At 40.6% G+C, this 27,346-nt stretch overlaps 1 protein-coding gene across 1 annotated transcript; it reads right to left on the bottom strand.

Moving 5' to 3' along the window:
- Positions 1–27,329, bottom strand: BMP3 (bone morphogenetic protein 3). Its single transcript, XM_036070543.2, has 3 exons — positions 26,535–27,329; positions 10,347–11,257; positions 1–3,882 (listed from the first exon to the last, which is right to left on the bottom strand). The coding sequence occupies exons 1-3, from the start codon at positions 26,857–26,859 to the stop codon at positions 3,691–3,693; spliced, it is 1,428 nt and encodes a 475-aa protein (XP_035926436.1). The 5' UTR covers positions 26,860–27,329; the 3' UTR covers positions 1–3,690.
- Between the last annotated feature and the right edge of the window lie 17 nt (positions 27,330–27,346).

The raw sequence follows: 27,346 nt of genomic DNA, 5'->3' as shown, positions 1-27,346 counted from the left end.
GAAAAGCTCTCCGTTACTGGAGGAAAATGATACAAAGTCAGCAAAGCTTATCCATCAGTAGTGACTTGTCTTACACAGTTTCACTGAGACATGCCCCGTTAGTGGGTTTGACTAAAGAACCAAATTTCATTTTGCATGTAAAAACTATAGTAAAAAGAATTTCCTCTCACCATCTAAGGATGAAAATTACCATTATAGAAAAGCAACAGTCATTAAATAAATTAAAAGCATCTTTAAAGTTTTCCCATATATATATATATATAATATATATTTTTTAAATTGCCGCCAACTGTACAAGCATTAAATTCTGGTCTAAAACATGTACAGAAACTAGTGTGAAAAGCTGAGGGAAGGCTTGGGTTTTAGAAAAGGGGGGTCACTTCATCACCTATAAACTACATTAAAATATGATTGTCAAGGGGAAACAAGCATTCTTATTTAATTTTATACCTAATCTTGCACATCACGTGTGCATAGCTATTCTTTAACCCAACCTTGATTCAACAAGAAGTCAATATCCAGATATTAGTTACTTGTTAGCACAGAGAAAAGTGAAAGCAGAAAGACTAAACTGAATCATGTAATTATAAAAAGAAATTTTTATGGGAGACTGATAATAGTATTATACACATATGATTGTCTATAAAAACATTAAACAGATGACGAGAGTTGTTCCAGAAATATTAATGCAAAAAATCTTATCTCAATGAATAAATGATCATCAGTCAATATATAGCTAGGTGAATGTAAAAATGTATCTGGAGTATCGTAGTCCTGAGATCTGGGGAATCCAATCTTCCAGTTTAAATTCCACAATCCCAAATCCTATAAATTGTATATTATCACACCGTTTACAATAAGATACTTTGAAAATACTATATTGACCTCAGCAGCCCCTGAATTTGAATTTAAGAGAACAGTTATTGGAAAAAAATTCATTTTTTAAGTGACTCTGTGTGTGTGTGCGTGTCACATCTAGAAACTGGGGTGGAGTGGCATTTGGGAAAGAGAAGGGGGCAACAGGAGAGAGAGAAGAGGGAGAGACAGACAGAGATGCATGATTTAGGAAATGGCATTTCTAAACATAATTTCTCTTCTCACACCATTGCCATTTTTATACCAGGAGATTTGTAAACAGTCTATGTAAAACTTATGCATACACTAGTACCTAAGGAATTGTGAAATAGTCACTCAGTTTTCCAACTATTTCAAGTAAATTTTTATGAGTTAAAACGTCATTTCATTTATTTCAATCCCTTTGACTGAAAAGAAATCTTCCTTTATTTTGGGGGGAATAAAACTTTTCCTGTTTATAGCTTAACATGTCTTCAATATGGAGTGAAATAATGGTTACAAGGCCACCCAGAAATAACTAGCTACTGGTCAAAAAGTATTTTGATTGCTGAAAGACTACCAAGCTCTTTAATTGTGTTGTAATGCTACTTAAAATAAAATCTTACTTAGTTTGTACTCATAAATTTTTATTATTTAGAGGCTTTTCTGGCCATTGTGGGATTTAATCTGTAGTAAGTGGTCATCAATTAAAATTAAGAAAGGTAACAAACAGACATCTGGAAAGAAGGCTGAAAAGTAATGCTGGGAACTGCTAGAGGAAAAAACTAAATGTAGAATTGCATCATTTCTACCAACGAGAAAGAAGTTTCCTTTATTGAAAGATGGTATGCCCAAGATAAGGTGGTCACATACCAGCTCACTTCTATTATATAATTTTGCTTTCAAATTTTTGATAAAGTGTATTAAAAGTAATCCTATCACCTATCTCATTTCAAATATTTAACATAGTGCTGCCAGAATTTTTAAAAAAATGAACTATGAGGAACCACAGTAACTCAAGCACCAGAGCTTAACTTATTATTCAGAATGAGTGTGTCTCATTCAGAGTTAATATACACTCATGCCAACCTCTGTGTATTCCAAAAGTGTCAAAGAGCTTCTGTTCATGGTAATCTTCTTTAAATGCATTTCTAATAAGTTAGAAAGCTAGAAATACGACTGAAACCACAGAGAATTCCATACTCGCTCCCAAATACTGAAGATGAGCCTGTTCTTGCCTTTGGTTTATGAACAGAGATACTTGCAGCATTGTTATATCTATCGATATCATCCATTCAACTAGCTCAATTAGTCAACCTCTTCATTTTACCAGTGAAGATGCTAAGGACATGCAGTTAACACAGTGCCTTTTACAAAATAAATGCTCAATAAATATTTATTAATTGGTGAACCAAGATAGGTAGCTATAGGTAGAGAGAGAACAAAACCCCATGTCTTCTGGTAGTTCACGGCCTCTGAAACAGCTTAGTTGTCTCTAATCAGGTGAGATTCAATTCAGAGGACTACTAACCACAGGTATGACATCATCACCAACCCATGGTCTGAAAATGTTTTTGTCACACATGTGAATATAGCAAGAGAGATTTTTGAAACAAGTTTTCAAGGGCAAAGTATAAGAGGATATTTATGACAAATGGAAGTGGGAAAAAACAAAGTGTCTATATTTGACTTCCATTTTTTTTTGGTGGATAACTTTTAGTGAGCTTTGCTGAAGTATAGATTTCATGGCTGAACCATCCTTGGATGTGGCTGAAGTATGATATTCAACATGTGATTGTGATTATTCTGGTCATTTAAAGAAATTTCCAATATTCCATCAGTTTTTGAGCCTCAGTATCTATGGATTACTTCACAGGAAGTCAAGGCATATCAAGAGAACTAAAATTTTAATCAAATTTTAAAAATTTAGTTGAATTTTTGAATTCAATTTAAAAGAACAAATGAAGGTACTTGTGACAAAGAAGTACAGAAGGGAATTCCATCTGGGTTTTTGAAAACTGGGCTGCTGGTTCCCTTTTCTAGGAGGCAATGAAATGAAAACAACTGTATTTCAAAACTGAATGGCTGGGCCAAGTGGTAACTCTCTGCATATGCTCTTGGATCACTCTCTCCTTTTTGGTAAAGTTCTCATAATTGAATGGTGCTTGCCAGAATATGAAATGAAAAAAACCAAAGAATCCTGCATAGACTGAATTATAAAACCATGCTAAGCAAACCTTCCTACAGAGTGGCACGGGCACCCGGCAACATACACACATACATACACCACCACTCAGCGCACACTCTCCGCTCATCAATTCACTCAAGTACACATGGAGGAAAAACACAGGTAAACAAGAGTCTTAAACATTTCTAAGATAAACATAAATGTTGATTGGATTATTTTGCACTTGCTGAGTCGCTCAGGAATCTATGGCAATAAGCCTACTTCAGAATATGAAATGTTTCTATTCTCTATGAGTAGAGATAAGTGATAAGCTGTTGGTACTTTCCCAACTTATTTTCAAAGCCCATTACAAAAATAAATCAGTGTGTCCTCTAATAGCTCTAAAAACAGTTTGAGTGATCATTTTTCTTTTGTGTTTTTTTTTAAAAAGAAATAAATGTCCATATTTACTAAAATCTTGCATTGAGTTCCATTCAGAAACAAACACAGTCCAGTTCTCCTTGATGGAAATCATCAGTCTATTTGCTCATTCTCTTTGACTATAAAAAAAATCTTTTGGGGTGAAATGCATTGGCAGTGCAAAAAAAAAAAAAAAAAGAAAAGGAGGGGGGAAGTCCATTAAATAAAGTACTGATTGAATTAAGCATTCATATGAGTTCTCTGCCAGGTTATCTGCAAGCACAAGACTCTACTGTCATGTTAGGATACACTTTAAGTACCACGTTCTTATTTTCATCAAAGAATAAGATACTGAGTGAAGACATCTTTTCTGGCACACAGCAAGGCTCAGGAATTCCGGGCACGACCCCCACGGCTCGCACTATACTCTGGATGGTAGCATGATTTGATGGCTTCAAAGACTAGAAAAGAAATGGGAGAAGAACATGGAAGTTACGTGAAGCTGCTTTTCTACTCTTCACCGTCCATCGTTAAAATACATAGACAATGAATTCGTTTCAACAACTTACTAACACCGGCCTCGTCAGCCGCCCGGCACAACCTCCTATCCCACCACCACCGTAATGGTTATCGTGTACTGAGCAGCTGCTATGCACCAGATGTGTTAGATGCAGTATCTCTAATCCTTACAACCACAACTACCATGTCTTATATTTTTCAAGTAAAGAAATAGTCTCAAAAATCTCAAATGACATGTCTAAAGTCAAATAACTAGGAAGTGATAGAGTGAAGATTTGAATACAGTTACCTAAACCAGAATCACTTAATTAAAAACAACTTAGCCCCCAAACAGGGGATTAATACTTCCTAGGATGTCTTCAACAACAGGATTGCAACAAAAACCATTTGTTCTAAATTCTATGCGAATCATAATGAACCCTAACAAACACCCTATTTACTATAGATATATTATCGCCACTGCTATGGTGATATTTACACTTTGCTGTTAAAATAAAACCAAGCACACCAAGGAACACTGATTTATTAATAGTTGGCACCAAGATGGACTGGATGGTAATTACTCCGCTGTGTAAATTATTCACCCCTCAGAAGCACTAACGGAGGTTAAGAAGACCACCCCGTTGGCCACTGGGGGGCACTGTTGCTCCTGGGTTCAGACTTCAATGTGGTCGTGTAAAAGTGTAAGAGGTGGCCAAATCCTCTGGGAAAAGGGGGCCTGAAGTTTTTCCATGGGTATCAGAAGTTTGACCAAAGGAGCCTGGGTAAAATCCTTTCCTGAGAAAATGCCAAGTGGAACCACTGACACCCACGTGACCCACGGGATTTTTATTTAGAGCGACACACGACTCTGCTCAGCTTTGAAGAACAGCGGCCTCTTTTCCAAGCCCAGAATATTCAGGTATTAGCGCTACAGAATTCTTCAGGAGAGATGCCATGCTGCGCAGCATCAGTTTTCCCTAACGTCTCTTTTAGGCAGGTGAAACCAGTTTGGTTTTAAATATATTTAGAAACAGAAATTTGGCAACTTGCCAGAGATCACATGTCAATTCAGAAGTGGGATTTAGGCCAAAACTCTGGGTTTTTACTTTCAAGACTTCAAGCCATGTTTCTAATGGCTCTGAGTTGGTATTTTAATTTCATACTCCTAAAAACTCCCAGTATGGGAAATGGGAACAAGTTAAATAAGGTTAAGGTACATACAAACCATGGGAGAAGCAAATAATATAGAAAGCTAGCATACTACTTAAAAAAAAAAAAAGAAAGAAAAGAAAAAGGATTACTTTGGCAGAGAAAGGGCAAATCGATTTGTCTCATCCCATCTTTCAACTTTAATGAAAGAAATTATCCATATATTAGACTTTTAACTTTATTGTGAATGGGCATAAATTATTTAAAATATGGTCTTAAGGATGGGCAACTGGTTTCTTCCTCTTTCTTCCTAGAAACTTTAAGTATGTGTTGGAAAGGATTGTTAACTTTCAATCAATTAGCTTTGCAAAGCAAGGTACTCTCCCTTTAAGGAAAGGAAGTGTATGTTCTATTTTGCATACCATTTGCCTTGCAGCATCAATAAAATCTGTGTAACTGATACAAACTGTAATCGGTATTATTCAATAGAGATCAATAGCCACTGTTCTTTATTTCATCAGTATTAGTAATTTCCAAAGAACATTTTTGCGGCCATCCACTCTTCTCTATTGATTTATTCTTAAGATTCAGCGATCCAAACAGCCTATAATAATGCCACGAAGGACTTTTTAAACCATAGATTTTCTGACATTATTCTGTTATTCTTAATGTTTTAATGACTCCTATAATATTTAAATTTCATATGAAATGGATCTATTTAAGTAGATGAAGTCTCAATTGATCAATACTGCTGTGCATTGCTATTCTCCAGAGCCTAGGACAGGGCATGCTCTGGGTACTGAATAAATACTTGCTAAATGGACGAAATACTTACAAGAAATAGCATACTCTCCATTTTACCTATTTCTGTGGAAATAATTCCCATCAACAAAAATAAAAGTTTCTGTACAAATGACCCAGAGTTGATATGGAAAATATTCGTGGGTGTTTCCTAGGAAAATTCCTGTCTTTTTTTTTTTTTTTAAGCTCTAACTCACAAATGATAGATTCAGAAATTATGAGCAGTCTCTGGTGGGCTCACTGGAATTCAGGCACGGGCCCTTGATTCTGGGTTGGTGTGTCTTATCAGGAACCTTCAATTTAACATCAACCTAGGGAATTTCTGCTTGGGTAACTTGGTGCATCAAGGTTTAGGATTTTTAGGTCATTTTTTTATGACCAGAGGTTGGAATTGGAAACTCAGGAAATTAATTGAGGGTGTATCATTTTGAACTCATTAAATGTGAATTTCTTCTTTATATAGGCTATTTGGTTCCAAGTGTTTAGGTCTTTGCTGCCTAATTCTGTGTCTTTGCTATTCTTAGGGTTCACACCATTCCATGAAAAAATAACTCCATCCTCTAATCCTTATTGGTTCTCTCACATCTCAGTCAGCAACAATGGCTCAATCATTTTCATTCCATTTGCAATCTCTGTTTTCCATCTCCACTAAGGTGGTGAGGAGGAAGCAAAGGCAAAGGACTTGGCTTGAGCTCTATGGGTATTTTTCATCTCATGGCAGAATTCCAGAGTTCTCTCCCTGGGAGAACAGATTGGCTGTAGGGGCTAGAAATCAGAAAAATCCACACGGCCGTGTCTGTGAATGAGATCTGCCGTGGTGGGGCCCGCACCTGCCAAGCTGCGCATGATGTCCTCGAGTTGAATTTGATTACGAATGCATTAGCAAGCGAGAGTGTGTCATCAGCTAAGAGCCCTCATTCCTGACCCGGACCATGGGGTTTTGCTCCACACTCTTCCAGTCCAGCCCACATGGGTGTGATAGCCCAGAAACTATCTAATTGGAATCAGTGAAAGGGCAAAGCCTGGAATTTGGGAAAGGCAGAACACAGCTGTTCTGAATTACAGAACAGGTTGTCGACTTGTGCAGACGAAGAGCCCCGCCATGGAGAGCAGGCTTTTGCTCACGAGGCCAAAGGGAAGGAGGGCCAGCAGAGGAGTCTGGCCTGGGAGAACTTCTCTCTGGGGCAAAATGTATATCTAAAGTCTGAAAGTTCTTTGGCACCTCCGTGACTCCACATGTGTTCGTGCTGATCTGGTCAGAGACCTTATTTCTTCCTCTGTTGTGTGGACTCTATTTTTCTTTAAATAGTTCTCTCTGGTTACCATGTTGGAAGCTGTGCTGATAGCAGTGATGCTTATTAATTACCCCTTATGTAGCAGCTTCGTATTGGTTCCCGTGTTCCATCCTTTTGGTTATTATACCACCTGAAAGCCACAAAGCCTGGCAGGCCAAAAGGGAACCCCTGGAAAGCCTTAAAAGGGAAGCTGATCCACACAAGGTGATGAGAGACGGAGAACTCCATGTAACAGCCAAACTTCCACTCTCCACTTGGCAAAGGGAAATCTCAAGCTTGGAGAGAAAACTCCACACTTCTCTCTGTTATGTCTCCCTGGAGATCTGATGCCCTTCCAAGTTTTGACAAATATTAGGATGAGTTCAGTTGTTGCAACCAGTGCTGTCCTGATTCTATGACTTTCCAAAGAACTGTTACAGGCTGTTGAACCTGCAGGGAGAATCCTATTTTAGGCTTTGTGATGTTTGAAAAGGGACTAGGAACATTTAAGAAACTTTTTCTTGTCTTAACATCTTTTATTCTCTTGATCCCTTTTCCTATTTGGGCTTTCTTCAGCCCCCTGCATTTAATTTTCTGTTCTCCTCAGTCTCAACAATGACCATTAATAATAATAATATCAAGAGCAAATATTTATTGAGTGCCTACTATGTTCAAGGTGTTTCATTTCCCCACTGTTGTTATTATGTAGATACTATTGTTTTTATTATGTACTGTTGTACCCATTTCAAAGATGAGAAAACTAACATACAGTTGACCCTTATACAACATGGGTTTGAACTGCATGGTCCACTTATATGTGAATTTTTCGATAAATATACTACTGTAAATGTATTTTCTCTTCTTAAGATTTTCTAAACATTTTCTTTTTTCTAACTTACTTTATTGTCAAGAATACAGTATAGAATACATACAACATAGAAAATACATGTTAATCTACTGTTTGTGTTATCGATAAGGTTTCCAATCAACAGTAGGCTATTAGTGGTTATGTTATGGATCAAAACTTATCCGTAGATTTCCGACCATGCAGGGCATCAGTGCCCCTACCCCCCACGTTGTTCAAGGGTCAACTGTGTAGAGTATGAGTAACTTCTCCCAAAAACCATAGCTGGTAAGAGGTAGAACCAAGATCTGAGCCAAAAGGTTTTAACTCGCCATGTGGCTACTCAAAGTGGGCTTTGTGGACCAGCAGCATCAGCAACACCTAGGAACTCTACTAGATACACAGAATCTTAGGCTCTATGCCCAGAGCCACTAGATCAGAACCTACATACCCCAGGCAATCTGTAGCCACATTAAGGTTAAGAAGCCCAGCGATGAGCATGTCCATTTAATCATTCTGCTGCACTAACACACTTCTCTTCCTAAACCTATCTCTGTTATTCTTAACTTATCCCTTTGAAATAATTATGCTTTGGATCTTGGAGAACTGTCATGAAGATCTACTGAAGCAACAGCAGGATTTTGAATAGTCAAGGCAGGCATAACCAACAGGAGATGGGGGGCAAGTTGGGGTAACTAGAGTGGAGTGGAGACCAGACCAGGTCTCCAGAGGGAGGAGTTGAAAACTCACTGAATAGCTCCACATGGTCAGGGATCCCTGGGTCCTAAAATCTGGAGTCGAGAAGGAAAACTCCTTCCCCAGGCTTCATGGAAGAAGTTACAGTTTATGAGTGTGAGAGATTATTTGGAAAACTCAGTCATCCTGAGTTTAGGGACAGATTTTGAATTCATTTTGCCTCTCAATGCCACAAAGCAACCCACACTACAAAAATTCATCACTGTTACATTCTGCATCTTTGTGGTGTGTTTTTAAATGCTACCCTAGCTGGAACAAGTTTTGTTTGATTAGTGATCTACCCTTTATGAATATTTAGACAAGATAAGGCTGTTTATATCATAGTAAATGTACATAATCCTTACTTAGTGTTCAGATTTACAAAACTTGGAATTGGCAAAAATCCTTGGGAAAGACAAGTCTTAGAAGATGTAGAAAGCTTGTCCTTCTGAGATATTCTAGTAAGAAAACGGAAACTTCAATCAAGTTCCTTGCCCTGAGACTGACCTGGCTTTGTTCAGTCAGACCTTATGCCTGTGTTCCATTTAACATCCCAATGATCGTGGGACTAGTAGGACAAGAATATGAAACTTTAAAGAGCTATAAACAGAAGTTGCTCACTCTTGGAGGCAAAAGATTTTTTTTTCTCCATTATTATATAGCAGCAAAAGTTGATTCACTTCAAGTTTTGGTAAAAAGAACAACAACAAAAAAACCCCCAACTCTATTGTGTCTCCAAATTCTATTCCTACAGCCCCATTTCACTGTATGTCAGAGGTTCAAACTGTTATAAGCTAAGAATAGAATTTCAGCAATAAGCTTAACTGAATGCCAGAGGGCACCACTCTATTTTACTAACTTAAAATTCAAAGAGAACAGTCACTTGGATTTGCCGTGCAAGGCAGAGGTGGGATTGGGGAAGCTTCCGAGAGTATATTTCTTAGGATACTGAGTGCTGATATGATAAAGTACAGTCTCTGTTGATTTTGGAAGAGACACAGGTAAGCTCTGATTGGTTGGAGTAAGTTTTGGAAGAAACTTAGAGAGTCAAAGTATCCTTTTTTGCATTCCTTTTTTGATGTTTATTAGGGAAGCAAATGAAAGAAGCATTTGGTGGATTTCATGAGGCGAGTTTACCTGGCCCAACCCTGATCCTGACCCTGGTGGGGCCAGTTCAGCTCATGAGAAACTATTCATCAAAAAATATTCTGCATGGGCATCAATCCAATTAGTCCTTCTCCCTCCTTTTTCCCACGACATCTAGTCATTCTCTGACTATCCCCTCCAAAATCAGCCTTCTGATCATTTGGGGCTTGCTGATTGTGGGCAGGTGTAGATTCACACATAGCAGAACAGACCACATCACTGAATACACACTGTGTTTGGAAGCAACACAAAAAACATATACGTTTTTCCTCATATCCTTCTTCATACCAATACTGACTTCATATTAACTTAACAACTATTAAAGAAAAACCAAGCATAACCATTATTGCCTAGTACATGTCAGAATGCAATAAATAAGTGTCCAGATGGATTTTGTAAATGAAAACACACATTCAGTCCATGTGTCTTTCTACTCTACAGAAGTAGGAAGGATAGGACAGAGAATAAGGGCTACCTTTGGCATGGGGAACTGGCAGGCTCCGGAGCAATAATAGGCATCAAAGGACTTGGGGGAGATAATCCATTCACTCCAGCCAATATCTGCAAAGTCCACTTTAAGGTATCGCCTGGCACAATTCCGAGGTTCAATCCATTGCTTTCTTCTGGCCTTCTTCAGGGTCTGTTCATCAAACTGGAGCATCTGGCTCTTCTGGTGAGGTCCCTTTCTCTGTTTCTTTTTGTTTTTAGTCTTCTCAGGGGCCTGAGTCTGAAGGGTCTTGTAAGGCTTTCTCTCCTCCCATACCCCATCCTCCCTATACTGATACTCTGCCCCAGGAAGCTCATTGTTCTGCAAAGGTAACAGGACCCCGGCAGAGCGCTTCTTCCTCCGCTCAACAGAAAGGGCAGCCCTGATGTGGCTATCCAGTTTAGGCACAGCTCCGGTGGGGAAATTCCGGTGTCCTTGAAAGCTTGACACCACACTCTCCGGCTCAGAAATGGCAGCATCATTAGCATACACCAAGATATAAGGCTCGGGGAAGGGGAACATCTTCTTTGGCAGCTGGTGTCCTTTGGAGGTAATGGTAAATCCTATGAGGAACTCCTCATTTTCCTTGGCCTTCCTCAGGAGTTGAGTGATGTCTTTAGACAGCCAGGATCCAAAGTCTCGATGAGATTTGGCTACATCTACTGAAAGATGACCCAGGAGTTGACTTTGGTTTCTGTCATATTTAAGGATCCATGCAGAGAGATCCATCTGTATGTGTTTCCTCTGAGCATGATGTGAGCATCCTCGGGACACTGGACAACTCAGGCTGATGTTTATTAGCTCCCCAACATAGAAATACAGTGTGGCAGATAAAATGTTTTCAGACTTGGTTAGAGAAGTCAGGTTAAAAATGTGCAGTCCCTTGCTTCCAAGAGTTCCTAGGAAGGAAAAAAAAAAAAAAAAAAAAGGATTAACGGGAGTAAACAAGACCCCTACCTGACACCACATAAAAAAAGTAACTCAAAATGAATTAATGACCTAAATATAAGAACTAGAGCCATTAAATTCTTAGAAGAAAACACACAAGCAAAATCTTCACAGCCTTAGATTTGGTGACGGATTCTTAGATAATGACACCCAAAATATGAGCAGCAAAAGAAAAAAAATAAATAAATTGAGATGGTGGATAAGCTGGATTTCATCACAGTTAAAGAACTTTTTTGCATCAAAAGACATTATCAAGAAAGTCTATACAACCTACAGGATGAAGAAAATATTTTCAAATCATGTACCTGACAAAATGCGGTATCCAGGACATATAACTAACTCTTACGACTCAACATCAGAGGGTCAAAGAAATCAGTAAAATATGGGCAAAAGCACCAAATAGACACTTCTCTGCAGAAGACATATAAAGGGCCAACATACACATGAAGAGACACTCAGCATTAATAATCATTAGGGAAATGTAAATCCAAACCACGCTGTGGTACCATCTGACATACACTAGCCTGGCTATAGTAATAAAAAACAAAGTAAGTGTTAGCAAGGATGTGGAGAAACAGGAACACTTTTACATTGCTGGTTGGAATGTAAAATGCTTCAGCTGACGTGCAAATGTTTGGCAGGCCCTCCAAAAGTTAAACACAGAAATATTATGTGACCCCACAATTCTACTCCTCTGTAGCCCAAAGAATAAAAAACAGATACTCATACAAGTACATGCATATGCTTAGTTGCAGTTACACTATTCACAATAGCTGAAGGTTGAGACAGCATAGAAGTCCATCAACGAGTGAGTAGCTGAACAAATAGCGCTATGTCTATGCAGTGGAATATGATTTAGCCATAAAAAGTAATGAAGAAATGATACATGCTACAATGTGGAGGAACTTTGACAACATTATGTTAAATGAAAGAAGGCAGATAAAAAAGGTCACAGATTGTATGATTCCATTTACACGAAACATTCAGAGCAGGTAAATCCATAGAGACAGAATGCAGATTGATGTTTTCCAGGGAATGGAGGCATGCAGAATGGGGAGAAACCTCTTCTTGGGTGGGAGGCTTTATTCTGGAATTATAGAAATATTTTGGAATTAGGTAGACTTGGTGGTTGTACAACATGGTGAAGGTACAAAATGCTGTGGAATTGTCCATTTAAAAATAGTTAATTTTATGTTATGTGAAGTTCACCTCAATTAGACAAACAAACAAAGAAAGATAACAGGAGTAATTTTAAAAGCTAGAGAAGGATTAAAGCAAGGATCAGCCATGTTTATTAGTTTGCTTTTTCCTTTGCTGAAGCACTACGGATGTGTAGAAGTTGTAACACAACAGTGAACTTACTGGTGTGAGAGCTGAGAGTTCTGGCCTTTCATAAGACTACCAAGAACCAGTCCTATAAATCTGGCACAGGATTGTAATAGCTTCTTATCCCTGGCAGTGGATAGCCTACCGGTTATAAGCGTCAGTAGGATTAGACTCACCTTGATTCAAGCCCTGGCTCAGCCACTTGGGGCAAGCTAGTGTTCTCATTCATAACACGGAGACCATACCTACCTCTCCTGCCATCAGAATTAAATGAGATGTGTGTAAAGCAGCTCATAAGGCGCCCAGCAAGTGGCTCTTACATAAAAATTATTATTGTTATTAGTGCTAGCAATGACCATATTACGGGATTATATCTTCTACCTGCCTCACAAAGTTTATGGTGCAGGATGAGGGTAGGTAAGCAAGACCATATAGCTCAGTATTCAGGTAATTTATGTGAAATGATGAGCCACACATTCAAATTATCTTAAAGAATTAATGCCCTTGTAGAGTTTGCCTGGAGTTCATCACATCCCAAGAACTTAAGAGTTGAATTTCTTCCACGTCGTTTGATGAAATTATTGAAACTGGTCAATTGTGTCTCAATTCTTCGAAAATGAGAGAGAGCAACAGAACAAACAGAACAAGAGATTGATTAGTAAAGGGCAGAGGTTGGCTCCTTCTCTTAAGATCCTCTACCAAGTTAGTGGCAAGGCTGAGGTTAGACTCAAGAATGCCCAGTCCCAGGATCCATCACCAGAGCCCGGGCCCTCCTCCATGCACTTGTTCCATATACATATTGGTTTCAGAAACATACACGCAATTGTGAAATTATGTTCTTGATCAAAAACATATTTCAGTAAAAACAAAACATTTTTATAAAGACGTGGAAACTTAGAATGAGTTCATTGAGTCCCCAAGCACAAGGGAAGTGCAATGGGAAACATATTTTACTCATTTTTAACACTATGTGAAGGCAAAGGAGGAAACTGCCATTTGTGCACATTTGTATAATCCATGACACCAGGATAATATTTTACAGACCTTTATAACAAAGCCATGGCATCAGAGTTGTTCAGAGACTCTAGCCTTAATTCATACCAGTCACCATAACATATACTTTTACCCAAACTTCTTGTAGCAGATGCAAGTTTAAAATGGAAGGAAGGGAAGTCTCTGTTCTAAGTATGTGGCAAGTGAATGGTTGCCAAACAGACATCCTGGCAGGGAAAAACATGAACGACAAGGGATCTGGGTGGTAGCGTCTTAATTGGTAAAGTAATAGTGCTCTTGCCCCCATTTTTGTTTCAAAATATTTCCTCCTCCTCCTCCTCAAAAAAAAAGTTTCCTTCTTTCTTTCAAACATGTTTCCAGACACCTTGTGACCTGCTGTTAAGCAGGCTCCACCCCTGTGTCTAATCTTCAATATCCTCTCGTAAATGCTTCAGAATCTGCCATACTGCCTCTTGTGATGGCTTTCATTTTAGCTCAGTACACTATTTTGAAGTCCCAGCCCTGTGGCCCAGGCCCAGATCCACCACACCCACCAACTGTCCTTGGGCAAATAACCCAAGCTCTTTAAGTCTGTTTGCTCCTTTGTAAAAAGAGCCCAATAGCATCAACTGCAGGGTTGTGAGAATTAATTGAGAGGGCGCAAGTAAAGCACATCGCACATAGAAAAAACTCCGGGAATGTTAGCTAACTAGCACCGTGCTGTCCAAAATGAGCGGCCATTTAAGGCTGAACTGAAATGTGCTGTTAAGTGTAAAATACACGCTGGATTTCAAAGACTTAGTCCAAAAAAGAATGTAAAGTATTACATGAACAGAAGTTTACACTGATCGCATGCTAAAATGATATTTGGATGTCTTGGGTTAAATATTATGATAGTGTGATTTTATAATAAATATAAATATATATATATATTTGGTCTTTGTCCCATGTCTGGCACAGAGCTCCTAAAACCCTTGGTATTTCCTAAGAGATCCATACAGGTGCCTTTTGTTACGTTAATGAGGTGAATTTAGAGGACCAATAGGGAAAGGGGTTGGTTGCCAGGGGAACCAACCCACTGATTAGAGGGTTGGAACTTTTAGCCCCACCCCTGATCAGGGAGGAAAGAGGAGCTGGAGATTGAAGCCATCACCAGTGATTTAATCCATCATGCCTATATTATGAAGCCTAAAAAAACCCAAAAGAATGGGGTTCAGAGTGCTTCCAGGTTGGTGAATACATGATGATTTGGGGAAGGCAATACCTGGGGAGGACATGGAATCTCCACACCCTTGCTGTTTCTGAGTTATATCCTTTCATAATAAACTGGTAATCTAGTAAGCAAATGGGTTTCCTGAGTTCTGTGAGCTGCTCTAGCAAATTAATGGAAACCCAAGGAGGGGTGGTTCATGGGAACCTCTAATCTGTAGCTCCCCTCCAGGTGACAGCCTGGGCTGGTAATTGGCTTCTGACGTGGAGGCTGGTCCTGTGGGACTGAGCCCTCTGCCTGTAGGATCTGACACTATCTCTGGGGACACTGAGTTGAATTCTCAGATACCCTGCTGGTGTCTGAGAATTGCTTGTTGGTGTGGGGAACTTCGGGCCCACTTCACCCACATCAGAATTGGGCGCAGAACATTTTCAGTATAATAATATATGATTAAAATTAATTTCACTTGTTGCTTTTCATATTTTTAAATGTGGCCACTAAAAATTTTAAATTACATATGTGGCTCACGTTTGTGGCTCAAATTACATTTCTACTGGACAGTGGTAATCTAGGATAACCACCACTTTTGTAGTCATATAGTCCAAAAGGAAAGAAAAAAAAGGCATTTTTTTTTTTTTTTCCCCAAGTGCAGAGAAGAATTAGGATTTTTGCTAAACGTGAGTACTCAAACCAAAAAGTAAGTTGGGGGAAAGATTCCCTTCTTGGAATGCAACAGACTTTCCTTTACCAAGAACATTAGATAAAGATAATTTTGGTAATTGCGTTCTCATTTTCCCTCCAGCTGTGGCTAATCGGTTCAGTCTGCAGTCCGAAGTCCAAGATTAACACACTGCTCGGCGATAGAGTTGACAGAGTTAAATGGGCAGGTTAGCAGCCGTGCTTTATGGCGTAGCGATTCTCTTCATAGCTTCAGTTGTGTTATTTGTGTAGGACACAAATACATCCCCACTACAGCCAACAAAGAACCAGAACCAAAGCAAAACAAATGTTTCACTTTAACAAATATGAGTTGAACACTACTAGGGGCTGGCCCCTGGGCTGGGTCTCGGGGCTGCACAAATAGCCACTGAGGTCCACACTGTTGAGGGGGGTGGGGGGGAGGACTGAGAAGCAACATGCAGGTAGATATGCCATGACGTGACGATGCAACTTGCTGTCAAAGGTGTGAACTGTGTTCTTGGAGCAGCAGCGAAGGGGGCATTTAACTGCCCGAGTAAGGGGAAGAAGGATACACAGGGAAGAGTTAACCTTTGAGCCAGACATTTAAGAATGAAGGGGAAAAGGGATGTTGGGGGTGGGGGAAGGAGCCCATTCTGGCAGTCGGCAATGCTGCATATCCGGAGGCTTTTGCATAGCGATATTTCCAATATTTTAAAGAGAAATTTATTAAAATGTCCTAAATTAATCTAATCCTAGCAGACATCTAAGCTGCCTAAATTCAGAAAAGCAATGGCCAACTCACATTTAGCTCCTAACTCGAGGTCCTGTATTATGCCCAGCACTTGACCCTTTGCCATTTCTACCCAGACCAGGGAGCGTGTTATCCAGGCTGTTCTGGATGACCTCCTCTCCCGCTCTGTTTTAACAATAAGCTAGAAGTCTCAACCATTTTGCAAAAACATTTCTTGACTTCTCTAACCCGTATTGTATTTTTGCCTTCTTCTACCTTAAAATATTTAATTTTTGTGCAAGTTAATGCTCTTTCCCCCCAAAGGACTCAACAAATACTTAGTATTTACAAGGATGAAAACAGGAATAAGGGAGTTGCGAGCAGTTGAGCAAATGAGTACAGAGGACTAAATAAGGAGATCGATACCTCCCTGCAAGTGGAAATAAGTGATAATATCTATTCAATTACTCTCATGCTTTTTATTTGATAGATTTTTAGAATTAATTTAACTTTTCAAATGAGAGTCTTCACATACGTAAGAACAGGAGTTTGCAGTAGGCTTCTCTCTTCTTTTATCTACAAAGATATATATGTTTATATGTTCTAATATGGGTGCACAAAAAATGCTATCGTGCTCACCTTTTTTTTTTTTTTCTTCTGAAATATTCTGATACTTACCTATTTGGAATTATTGAATTAGAAAACTGAAGTATACCTTCTGATTAATAAGAACAAACTGACATAATAATAATATAAAAACAATGGTGGGTTTTATCAGGTTAAAAACAATCGCTTATGCATTATCAGGCTGTTTGTAGTCTTCAGGTACTAGGAGACATTAACCGCCACACTAATCGGATTACATCTACAGTTGCATGATTCATTCTGGGTGCCCTCATTTTAACCAGTTCATTGATACAAGAGAGAGTAGTAACCAACATGTTGAAGGATCTGGAAACTATGTCTTACAAGTTTGAATTGAATAAATGGAGAATACATGGCCTGAAGGAAGAAAAAAAATGGTTTACCGATGACATGAAAATTGTTGACAAATACTTGGAGGGCTGAAGAGGGCTCACAGGGTTTTTCTTTCCAGCGTCAGAGACGAGACTGAGGTCTAAAAGTGATAGTTGAACAGAGGCAGAATCCAGACCGATATGTGTAAAGAATTACTTTCTAAGTGTCTGGTATGATAGTGAGACCCGTCTGGGGGACTGGGCAAACCTAAGATAGTCCTAATTCAAGACGGTTACGGGAGGATGTCTTTATGGAGGGTAGGAGAGATGCACTAGGTAAACTCTCAGATCCCTTGCAAGGAACTGCACCAGGCTTTATTTTCAGCTCTTCCTAAGGAAATGTTTTGATGCTAAAATATAACTACCAATAGGTGGTGCTGTTTTCTTACTGTTCGCTGGCACTAGCACACGCTTGGATTTTCCTTGCTGGGAATACATCAACTGCAGCCTAGTTAGGTTTTGCCATTGGCATTATCATCTTATTTTGAGTTTTCTAGAGTCAAAAGATCTGTGAATTTAAAGAGGCTTCAGACATCAGGTGAGTTTCAAACTACACTTCTCTTTGCACACCTGTCAGGATGGGGCACCTGCGCCGCTTCTCCCTGCAATGTCTTCATCCGCCTGTTCTCCTTGATAATCCAGACTTACTTTTTTAAGGCAAAGCGAAGGCCCCACCTGAGGCACGTTTGTCATGCCAACGCACTCCTTCAGTTGGAGCCCTGCCTCTAATATGATTCTCATCATATTAGTCCTCCTTCCTAAGACCATAAACTCCGTTAAGGAAGATCCTATAGGAACTTTATCGGACTCTTCAGCCCCAAGCATAGGGCTTAACTCTAGCGCCGTGCTCAGTAAATGCTGCTTTCATGAATAAACAGAAGGAGTCGAACCTGTTCATTGTAGAAATGCAAAAATGAGGCACCAGCGAGTTAACACTGATTTCGGAGAGGAGCCCAGCTCTTCTATTAACTGTATAGACTTTTTTGGGAGCTTGATTCATAGCTAAGGCAGAAGATTTATTTCTGTTTTCATTTGAAAACAAAGCACCTGCACCTAATGAAAGCAAGGACGCAGTGGTGCCATCGCAAGGGTTTAGCTCCCGCCCCGAGCCGCTGAGGGGGTGCCCAGGGAGTGCTAAGTGGAAGTTCACCTTCGTGCTGGCCCACACAGAATGTTTTCAAAGGGAATTAGAACACACAATGAAAAGCTTTCTATGTAAAGTATGATTTTAAAACAAATAGACTAAATGAAATCTTGATGATTAGTTAAATCCCCAGAAAGCAGGGAAAACATTTTAGTCATAGAGAAAATATGTAACTTGGGACAACATTTTTTTTTTTACCCCTACTTCTCTCTCCAAAGTACAGCTGTGAGAAATGCCAGGGGTGCCTAGGAAAGAGCCACGTGCACCCCGAGTCACTGGCTGAATGCTTGCGGATTACCGAGTCTAGAAGGCAGGGTCTCTCAGCCACCTTGAGCTCTCAGGCAAGCAAGATGGAGACTTTCTAAATTAGAATGCAAAGTCACAGAATTTCGTTTTTCTTGCAGAGTGCCAGTCAAACGACTGAGTTTTATGGGATTTCAAAACAACCATTCTCTATGTCCAAAGTAAAACGTGGCCAGGGATGATTTAATGTATGTTTTTCTAGAATAGCAACATGTTCAGTAATCAGTTAATCTACTCTTAGCCTCTGCCTAAGGGCATTCCTAGACTGTGAGCTCTCAGAGGGCAGACCCATGTCTCAATAAATCTTTGAGCTCCTAGTACTTGCACAGCCTGGAGTATTTATGTCCTAAAAAATATCTGTCAAATTTGTTGAATGAACAACTGTGTAAACTTACCAGATTCAAAAATGTTTCACACTTAATACCAAAGTGAAAAGACTTTCAAGTTGTTTCAACTTCCCAAAGTCAGCAGAAGCCCTTCTTGGGTAGAGGTACTGTATGGCGTTTCCTTTCAGTTCATCAGAAAAGAAGCATTATTAGAACAGTTGTATATAGAGTAGACTAGCACTGCGATCTAACATACACATGGTAAAATGCCTCATGGGAACTTCATTCACGGCAAGTTTATTTTTAAAGGATCCTTTGGCTGGCTGATAGCTTTTCCACTATCTCTTCTTATCTAGTCCCCTGGACATCTAATTCAGCTCAACTGAAATATTTACTGAGTGCCTGCTACGTGGCAAACTACGCCAGGTCCTCAGAACACAAGAATGAAATAAGATAGGCTTTTCGCGCTTCAGACTTGCTTTATAGATCTCTGTCCCATATCCTCCTTCTACCAAATCTGTGAGGCCCCAAACTCTCTGCAGCTATGGAAGGAGGTTAAGAAGTCTTTATTAACTTCCTTTGAAGTCCACTCCAGAGAAAGAAACTGCCATAAAGATGGTGGTGTGCCTTCTACAGTGAAAGAAGCTTACCATTATATAAATTAATAAACCATCTGTCCACAGAAAGGCCCACGAAAAGTGCCAGATGAGACCAAGATTTACACATTAGTCAATCCTAAATTTCAGGCGCTGGTTATAAGATCCTCAAAACTTGAGGGACATGAGCTTGACAAGTGTATCTCAAACATGCGTCAGAATCACCTTGATGGCTTGTTAAAACAGAGATTTCTGTGTCCTGCCCCCAGAGTTTAATTCAGATGGTCTTGGGTGGGCTGGAGAATCCCCAGCAAGTTCCCTGGTGACGCTGATTCTGCTAATCTAGAGGTTGTACTTTAGAACAATTCACCTCAAGAAATCACTATAAAAAGGTGCAACTCTGCTCCATTCAGCCACCAAAGTCAGGACAGAAAGAGTAACTTCTTGAATGTGGGCTTGGGATATCACAGATTGTATTACAAGAGGACTATCACCTCCTTATATTTACATTGCTGCTGAAATATTATCCTTTGTGTTACAAACAATTGCACTTGATCAACAGTTTAGGTATGTTTAAGGCTTGTGGGAAGCTAGAAAGGGATACCTTTTAAGATATTGAGAATATCTCATTTATATAGAGCTTCTAACCATTTAATGCTTTTCACATTTATTTTCTCAATTGAGTTTTACCATCTTTCTTCAATACTGGCACAGTAGTATGACTTAATCATTTGATAGATGAAGAAACTGAGTCTAGCACTATTAGATATGTTTATTAGTTAGTAATTCAGCCAAGATTAGCCATTAGATCTCTTAACTCAGCCTCAGGTAATAGAAAAATTAAAATACCAGGAATCTCTTCTTTACTTGAAAACCATTTTCCTTAACCCATGCCTAAGTGTAGCAGTTACACTTAATTCAAATAGTCTTTAGCTTAATTCCATGCACGATTTTAATTTTAAAATACGCTTTGAAGGAAAAGCAAATAAGATCATGCTGGGTCTCAGTTGTTTTAACTGTAAAATCAGAGGATTAGACAAAGGATCTTGCATTTCTACAACTATTAGATGCATTTATTTTATAAAAGGAATATTTAATAGAATTCACTCAGTAAAGTAAGAAGTACTTACTGATGATGGTAATACGATAGCATCAGTTTGTCCAAAAATTTTATTCATAGTGTGCCCAAATAAAATCTAGGCACTGCATTTACTGTGGTTCTGTTGCCAAGAAATGATGGTCTTAAAGGTAGGTCCGTCACTGAAGGAGTCAATAAACACACCATGCTCAGTGGGCTCTATGACTTAGGCGCATAGGTGTTTTAAATGAATAGAGACATCTATGCCTTTAAACACACCATCCCTGAAAAGTGTGTCCCCGGAAGTACTGCTTCAGGTGCCAATAGGCTGGGACCCAGCCACTACCAGCATGTGAAAAGACTAGCGACCTTATGCATTTCTAAATATATTCCCTAGATGAGAGCTCTTCAGTTACACTGTCATCATTTACTACTGTCCAAGGGACATATTATCCTGGTATACTTGTGTCACTTGATTAATACTATGTCAGTGTTTCCATTACATAATTCTGTGTTCATGGATTCGTAACATAATCATAACAATGCACTCTGAATTGAAACTTGGCATAGGAAAGTTCAAGCTGAGACTATTTGTGATGATGCCAAACTTATTTCCACTACTCCCACCAAAATCAAGTTATTAGGATACTGATTACTAGGATATACAAATTGAATAGATGGGAAAACCTTCCAAATTTGGGGAGGAAAGTTCTGATGTAGCAAAAAAAAATCCTGAGTAGCAACTAGAAAGTGTATGCAAACTTGCTCAATAATTTTCACTAGGCTTTTTGACAGGTATGGTTTTTATTATGTCTCATAAATACAACAAACATCGGTGATTATAGAAGGGAGTTGATAGCTGTCTCGAGTGTGTCTTTCATCAAGATATTAATGGTGATAAAACAAAGTGATGTGTATGATCTCCAGTGAAGTTTTCCACAAATAAAGCAGCTTTTCTTTTAAAAGCATAATACTAGCTGTGAAATAATGAATATTAACCCTATAGAAGAAAACAGTGACAGAGAATTCATAAAGAAACAGGAAAAATGGAAATCTAATGACAGAGAGACTCTACAATTACAGTCAGAGGAGTTTAAAACATGAAAGCAGGAAGGTGGTACAGTGCCAATTGGACCCGAGTCCACACAGTAACAATGTAAGTAAACATCCTGAGATAGGTACTCAGTGGGAAATGAGAAATAAGACAGTTTTCTGTTGTGATATTTACTTGAATTTTGTATATCTTCCTTTTCTGAGAAATTAGGAAGGCTCTGAACCAGCGTTTCCCAACCAGATATCTTAGAACCACAATTCTCTAAAATGCTCTCTCAGGGAGAAAATGATCCACTCTTCGGGGGACTCGCTAGCATTTAAAGGCCCTGAAAGTTCCCACAGCAAGTAAAAATGATCATTTTTTCCAAACCTATTTGACATGGGACCCAATTTTACATAACACCTGTTAACATCTTCCAAAGACCCGCTTCTACAAAATTTTCTCCTAGAAAATTAGACTATTAGAAATAATAGGTTTTGAGATGAGCTCAGTATGTTTGAAAAATTGTCTGGTAAATACATCATGACATCCATTTCTTCTCCCGTATAAGGAGGGTGGAGCTTGCTTTCCATAAAGCCTCTTCTAAATACAAATTTGTAGAACTCCAAAACACCTGAGAGCAGATTTGACACTCTTGTCTCTATTTAATTTTTAGAGATATCTGAACTGGATCAGTCAAGTGCTTATAAACTTCCATGGCTTAGATAAAATGTATGTTACCCTCTTAATATATTCTTAATTACATAAATATTTTTAATGCATAAATATTTCCTGAGTGAATTATCTCTTTAGGGGATTTTTTTTCATTGACCCTCATGGTCTCTTGGTCTCTTGGAGTGTGGCTAACTATACTAAAAAGCTAGATTTAGGGACGCTTGGGTGGCTCAGTCGTTAAGCGTCTGCCTTCGACTCAGGTCATGATCCCAGGGTCCTGGGATCGAGCCCCGCATCGGGCTCCCTGCTCAGCGGGAAGCCTGCTTCTCCCTCTCCCACTCCCCTTGCTTGTGTTCCCTCTCTCGCTGTCTCTCTCTCTCTGTCAAATAAATAAATAAAATCTTTAAAAAAAAAAAAGCTAGATTTAAATAGTTTTTTCATGTAACTCATTCTCTTTCTCTTTTCCATTAGTATGGAAAATCAAGAATTCATGGTATTATGGATTTTTAAATGTCAGAGATTGTAAAGCTGTCTTGCCTATTACAGTAAAAACTTCATTAAGGGTTATCATGTATTCAAAGCAGTGTGTAATTCAAAGCAGCCGCACACCCAGCTCCCCTTCTCCATAAGCATGATTGTCCTTTGAATGAAAACGTTAGATTACCTGGGTACTCATTAATTTCAAGCATAGTTTCTAGGTGCCAGAGATTTTAAGGTAACTATGTTTTAATAAAGTCATTATATTCCCTTGCCATTAAACCCATCAAAAACGATGTTCGCTCACTGGCCCATGTATTTTATAGGAATGCTCATTCTGCCCTTAACTCTATCTTTCCCAAAGCCTTATATTTTCGCCTTGCCCTTCAGAAACACATCAAATGATAATCCTTTATTTTCAAAGAGTTTTGTTCATCATAGGAAAGACTCACCCTTCCTCATTGAAGGACAAGATTTGGGGTCCCAATTACCTCAATTTTCTTTTATCTATGAAGTCTGTGTGTTTTTTTTTTTTTTTTTTAAGGAAAAGGCGATAAATTTCACTGAAATACAATCTTTTTGTAGTTATATGTCATAAATTAAAATAATGATACTTTCCTAGTAAGAACATGTGTGCTTTAATCACTTTTCCTAAAGAAGTTAAATTTATGAGTAAGAAAAATAAGAGTAAGTGACTATGGGAATGATGAGAAACTAATGAACACAAAGTATGTATCTTCAAGGATCAGGCCAGGAGAAAACCTCATGTAAAATACTCTTCTTTTATTACGTAGTAGCCAAGGACAACTTAAACTGAGATTAAAATAAAAGCTGATTTCATAGGCCTCTTGTCTTCCTTCAAGATGGTGTATTTTTATAGAGCTAAACTTCTCTGTCGTCGATAGTTTTGTAAATCACCTTTTACAAAGGGAAAGATAAAACCTATCTTTACGTAAACCCTCACACATCACAAAAAGACTTAGGAGTGTTCCACACTTAGGGTTTTGGCACACCCACTGCATGGCGTGGAGGGAGGAGAAAAGGGGTTAGCGGAAAGTGTATTTAGGATGGATGCCACCCACCATCAAGTAATGGTTTAAGTAGAAAGTAATCAGAGGGATACCACAGCAGCTAAATTTCAACCAAAGATATTCTAGGTTTAGAACAATAAATAATTTTAATCAGGTATGTTCCAAGGAGCAAATAGGGCTCTAAGGCTATAACTCAGCCCGAATAAGCACTTGGAAAGTCTGCCGGGTCAGCAGCCATCCCATATAAATACAGCACACCACCTGACGGTCCACTAACACTTGTAACATCATTGCTACAGAGAAGCCCATATGTTGTGAAACCTAAACACCATGGCCTAGAAAACGTATCTGATTTATTAAAGCAGACAGCATCTTTCACCTACATCGGAACATACGTCACAAGACAAAGAGTGTTATGGAAACGCTGATACGGATAAAGGAGAGGGACACACGTGAAAGCCTTAGCACCTTCCTGAAGTCGTGCCTTCTTAGAGCCAGACCTGCCTTATAATAAGGTCTTTTGAGTGTGCTAGTAACTAAACACTCTTGGAAAGGGTCCAACACGAACCACCTCTCCAGGAGTCTCCGTCCGATGCAGTAACATGACACTTAAGCTTCCACAAAAACCGATGTCTACGTTTGATGAATAAGTCATTAAGACAGTCTCTAGGATGCTAAAGGGATTACTTTTCTTATCAGGGCACACAGCCTTGTATATATGCTTCAAGCTGCAATTCATCATTTCCAGGGAACTTCTGGCCTCTCTATCAGAGTTTATCATTTGCTGGTATAAGACCCGTGAGGCTGATAAGGGACACTAGAAATTATAATGCACAGAATAAGCTGAAGCCCCAAAGAACATGGGGCCCGCCTTTCTCAAATCCTTATCCATCTCCCACGCATGGTTCGCTCAGCCTAAGACAAACATACAAACAACCAGGCAATGGGTGTGAGTGAAACAAACTGACATTCCACCTCCCAACCTTGTGATTCATACTAAAAATGAAACTTGTTGATACAAAAAATACTATTCATCTCTTGGGTGCTTTAGCTTTTCCCTAGGAATATCACCAAGAAAATGACCATCAGGGTAAGAGTCATCTGAGTATCTTCATTACTGCCACCTGCCTTGCCCACCCAACTTCTTTCCAATTCCTGTGGCTCCCACATTGCTCCTTCCTTGAGCTCTGCCCTCAGAGTTGCACGGAAATAAACAGGGCATTCACTGGTGTGGTCAGCTGTCGGGACAGCCTCCTCAAGTGGCTGGCACACTGTGCATAACCCAGAGCAGGTTTCTGTTTCCTTAGCAGAGGGCGGCAGCCCCTTACAGATTATGCTCATGGTTTTAAGAAGAAAGTGAAATCTGGTTCAGCTCAGATGCTAGCTAAAGATTTCTGCATTAGAAAGCATAATTCACATTTATTGTAAATGTCATCATGCCTACGAGCTCTAGAGTGTATTTACAGTGTCAACCTAGGGCTTTCCTTGATGGATGCTTTGGTTTTCCTTTTTTCCAGGAGTCCTACATATCAAAGCTCTGCGAGATTTCTTTCTAGTGATTCTGACAGAATTGATAGAGCATGAGGCAAGGCCTCCCCACTTGAAGATTGTTGGCTATTTTTCAACGGTTCACTGAAGACAGGCTTTGCAGTTACATTTCCCTTTATCATGAATGTAGTGAACAAAAAAGCCTGATGCGTCTTCAAAGCATATAAACCGAGTCAGTGTCCAGGAAACTTTCCCTCAAGCTGTTAGCACAAGGGAGGCAGGCTGTTAGCATAAGTTATTCCTTCACCACAGGGAACAGGAGAAACCTTGTTAAGCCATGAATTTCAGTCCGCAGTGATCTGTGTGTTGAAAAATGGGATGAGCAGATTTTCATCGGCAGATTCCAAGAGGTGTTTACATCCACCGCTGTCCCCCCCCCCTCAGCTCCTCCCAGGGTGGAATAGGTACACCCCTATTTGCCCAGATGGGTTTTAAATAATCGAAACACCGACTTCCTGGTTTAGTTTGTGTGTTTGTCACCAAGGGACTATCAAATAGAAAGTGTCAAATACAGTAACACAGAGGACGGGAGTTAAGAGGGGTGCAAGGTCTGGAGAGCCACAGTCTAAAAGGCGAGGGGAAGGCGTCTCGTTCAAGTATGACTTTTCCCTCTGGTGCCTCAGGGTTGGCATAAAATGACATCTGCCTTTAGGTAAACATGGCTAAAGCCCAGTCCAAGGGAATTTCCGCTGGCTGGCTTAAGAAACACCAGCATGAGGTACCCCTGGGGTGCTCCAGACACCCAGCGCAGGACGGCTCTGCTGGGCATGGGGGTAGCCCCTTCCCCCTTTCCAGGCAGTTCCTCCAGACCTACTCGGTTGCTCGGCCCCCTTCTTCTCTCCAGATCTCCCTCCCAATTCGGGCTCTAAAACTGGGGTTACTCGCTGGCAAAATGCGGGGTGTGACGGGACCGAGGGGGCTCGGTGGGCAACTGCAGAGGGTGAGAGAAGGTCTCTAGGTAGCATTAGAGAGCGGAGGGCAGACGAGGAAGCTGCGGGTGGGGGGTGTCCCTGGAGAAACCTGGGGCGGGACCGCGGAAAGGGGGCGCCTCGGGCACTCACCTGCTGCTCCGGCTCGAAAGCTGCGAACCGTGTTGCCTTCGCGCAGGGGCTGGGGGCGCAGGGGCCGCGAGCCCCGCTCAGAGGACCCCGGTGTCCGTTCCGCCTCGGCCTTGCCGCCGCCGCTGTACCTGTCATAGAGCCGCAGCATGTGCTCGGACACCTTGTCGTGCGGCGGCAGCACGGGGCCCGAGTCACCACCTGCCGTGCGGTCGCCTGACACGGCCTTGTGGAGCTCGGGCAGATCCGGCTTCAGTCTCTCTCCCCGCGCCAGGCTCACGCAGAAGCAGCCCAGCCACAGATAGAGCAGCCTGCGCGCCCCAGCCATAGCGAGGTCCCGGCGCCGCGCGTCCGCTCCCCGCGTGGCGGGGGGACACTCCGAGGCCGCGAGGGGCCCGCGACAGAGCGGAGGGTTGAACTTCGAATCGGCGGGGGGCGAGGGCGCCGGGAGCCCCAGGCACTGCTTGCGCAGGACGCCGGCAAGCCGCACTTTTTGCGCTGGCTGATCGCAGACCGGCAGGTGGGCTCTTCCCCGGCCGCCGCGCGGACCTCAGCAGGGCAGGGCGCTGCAGGCGCCGTCCTCACTTGTACGCCGAGAAAGAGCTTAAGTCGCGGCGTGTGTGGCCGGGGAGTTTTCAGGATCTGTCTCTGTCCTCCCTCCCCTCTTTATCTTCCAGAACAGCCGGCCGCAGCGGCCGCGCTCGGGAAAGGCACTAGCTATGCGTCGGGCGCAGTGCCGGAGCCGGGGTGCGCGCAGCGGTCCGGAGGGCGCTCGCTTGCCTTTTCCAGGGTTTGGAGCAGCAGTGGTGCTGCAG

This window comes from Halichoerus grypus, chromosome 3 (genome assembly GCF_964656455.1).
Source record: "Halichoerus grypus chromosome 3, mHalGry1.hap1.1, whole genome shotgun sequence".
NCBI classification, from domain to species: domain Eukaryota; kingdom Metazoa; phylum Chordata; class Mammalia; order Carnivora; family Phocidae; genus Halichoerus; species Halichoerus grypus.
Note: the sequence above shows the minus strand (reverse complement) of the source record. Positions and strands in the feature narration are given on the sequence as shown.

What these genes read in the sequence shown, in the direction of transcription:
- BMP3 (XM_036070543.2), bottom strand. Translation starts at nt 26,859, where the DNA reads ATGGCTGGGGCGCGCAGGCTGCTCTATCTGTGGCTGGGCTGCTTCTGC. An exon ending in CTTTCGAGCCGGAGCAGCAG is followed by an intron (nt 11,258 to 26,534) that starts GTGAGTGCCCGA and finishes TTTCCTTCCTAG; the next exon opens with GAACTCTTGGAAGCAAGGGA. An exon ending in GCCAGTTCCCCATGCCAAAG is followed by an intron (nt 3,883 to 10,346) that starts GTAGCCCTTATT and finishes TTTCTTTTCTAG; the next exon opens with TCTTTGAAGCCATCAAATCA.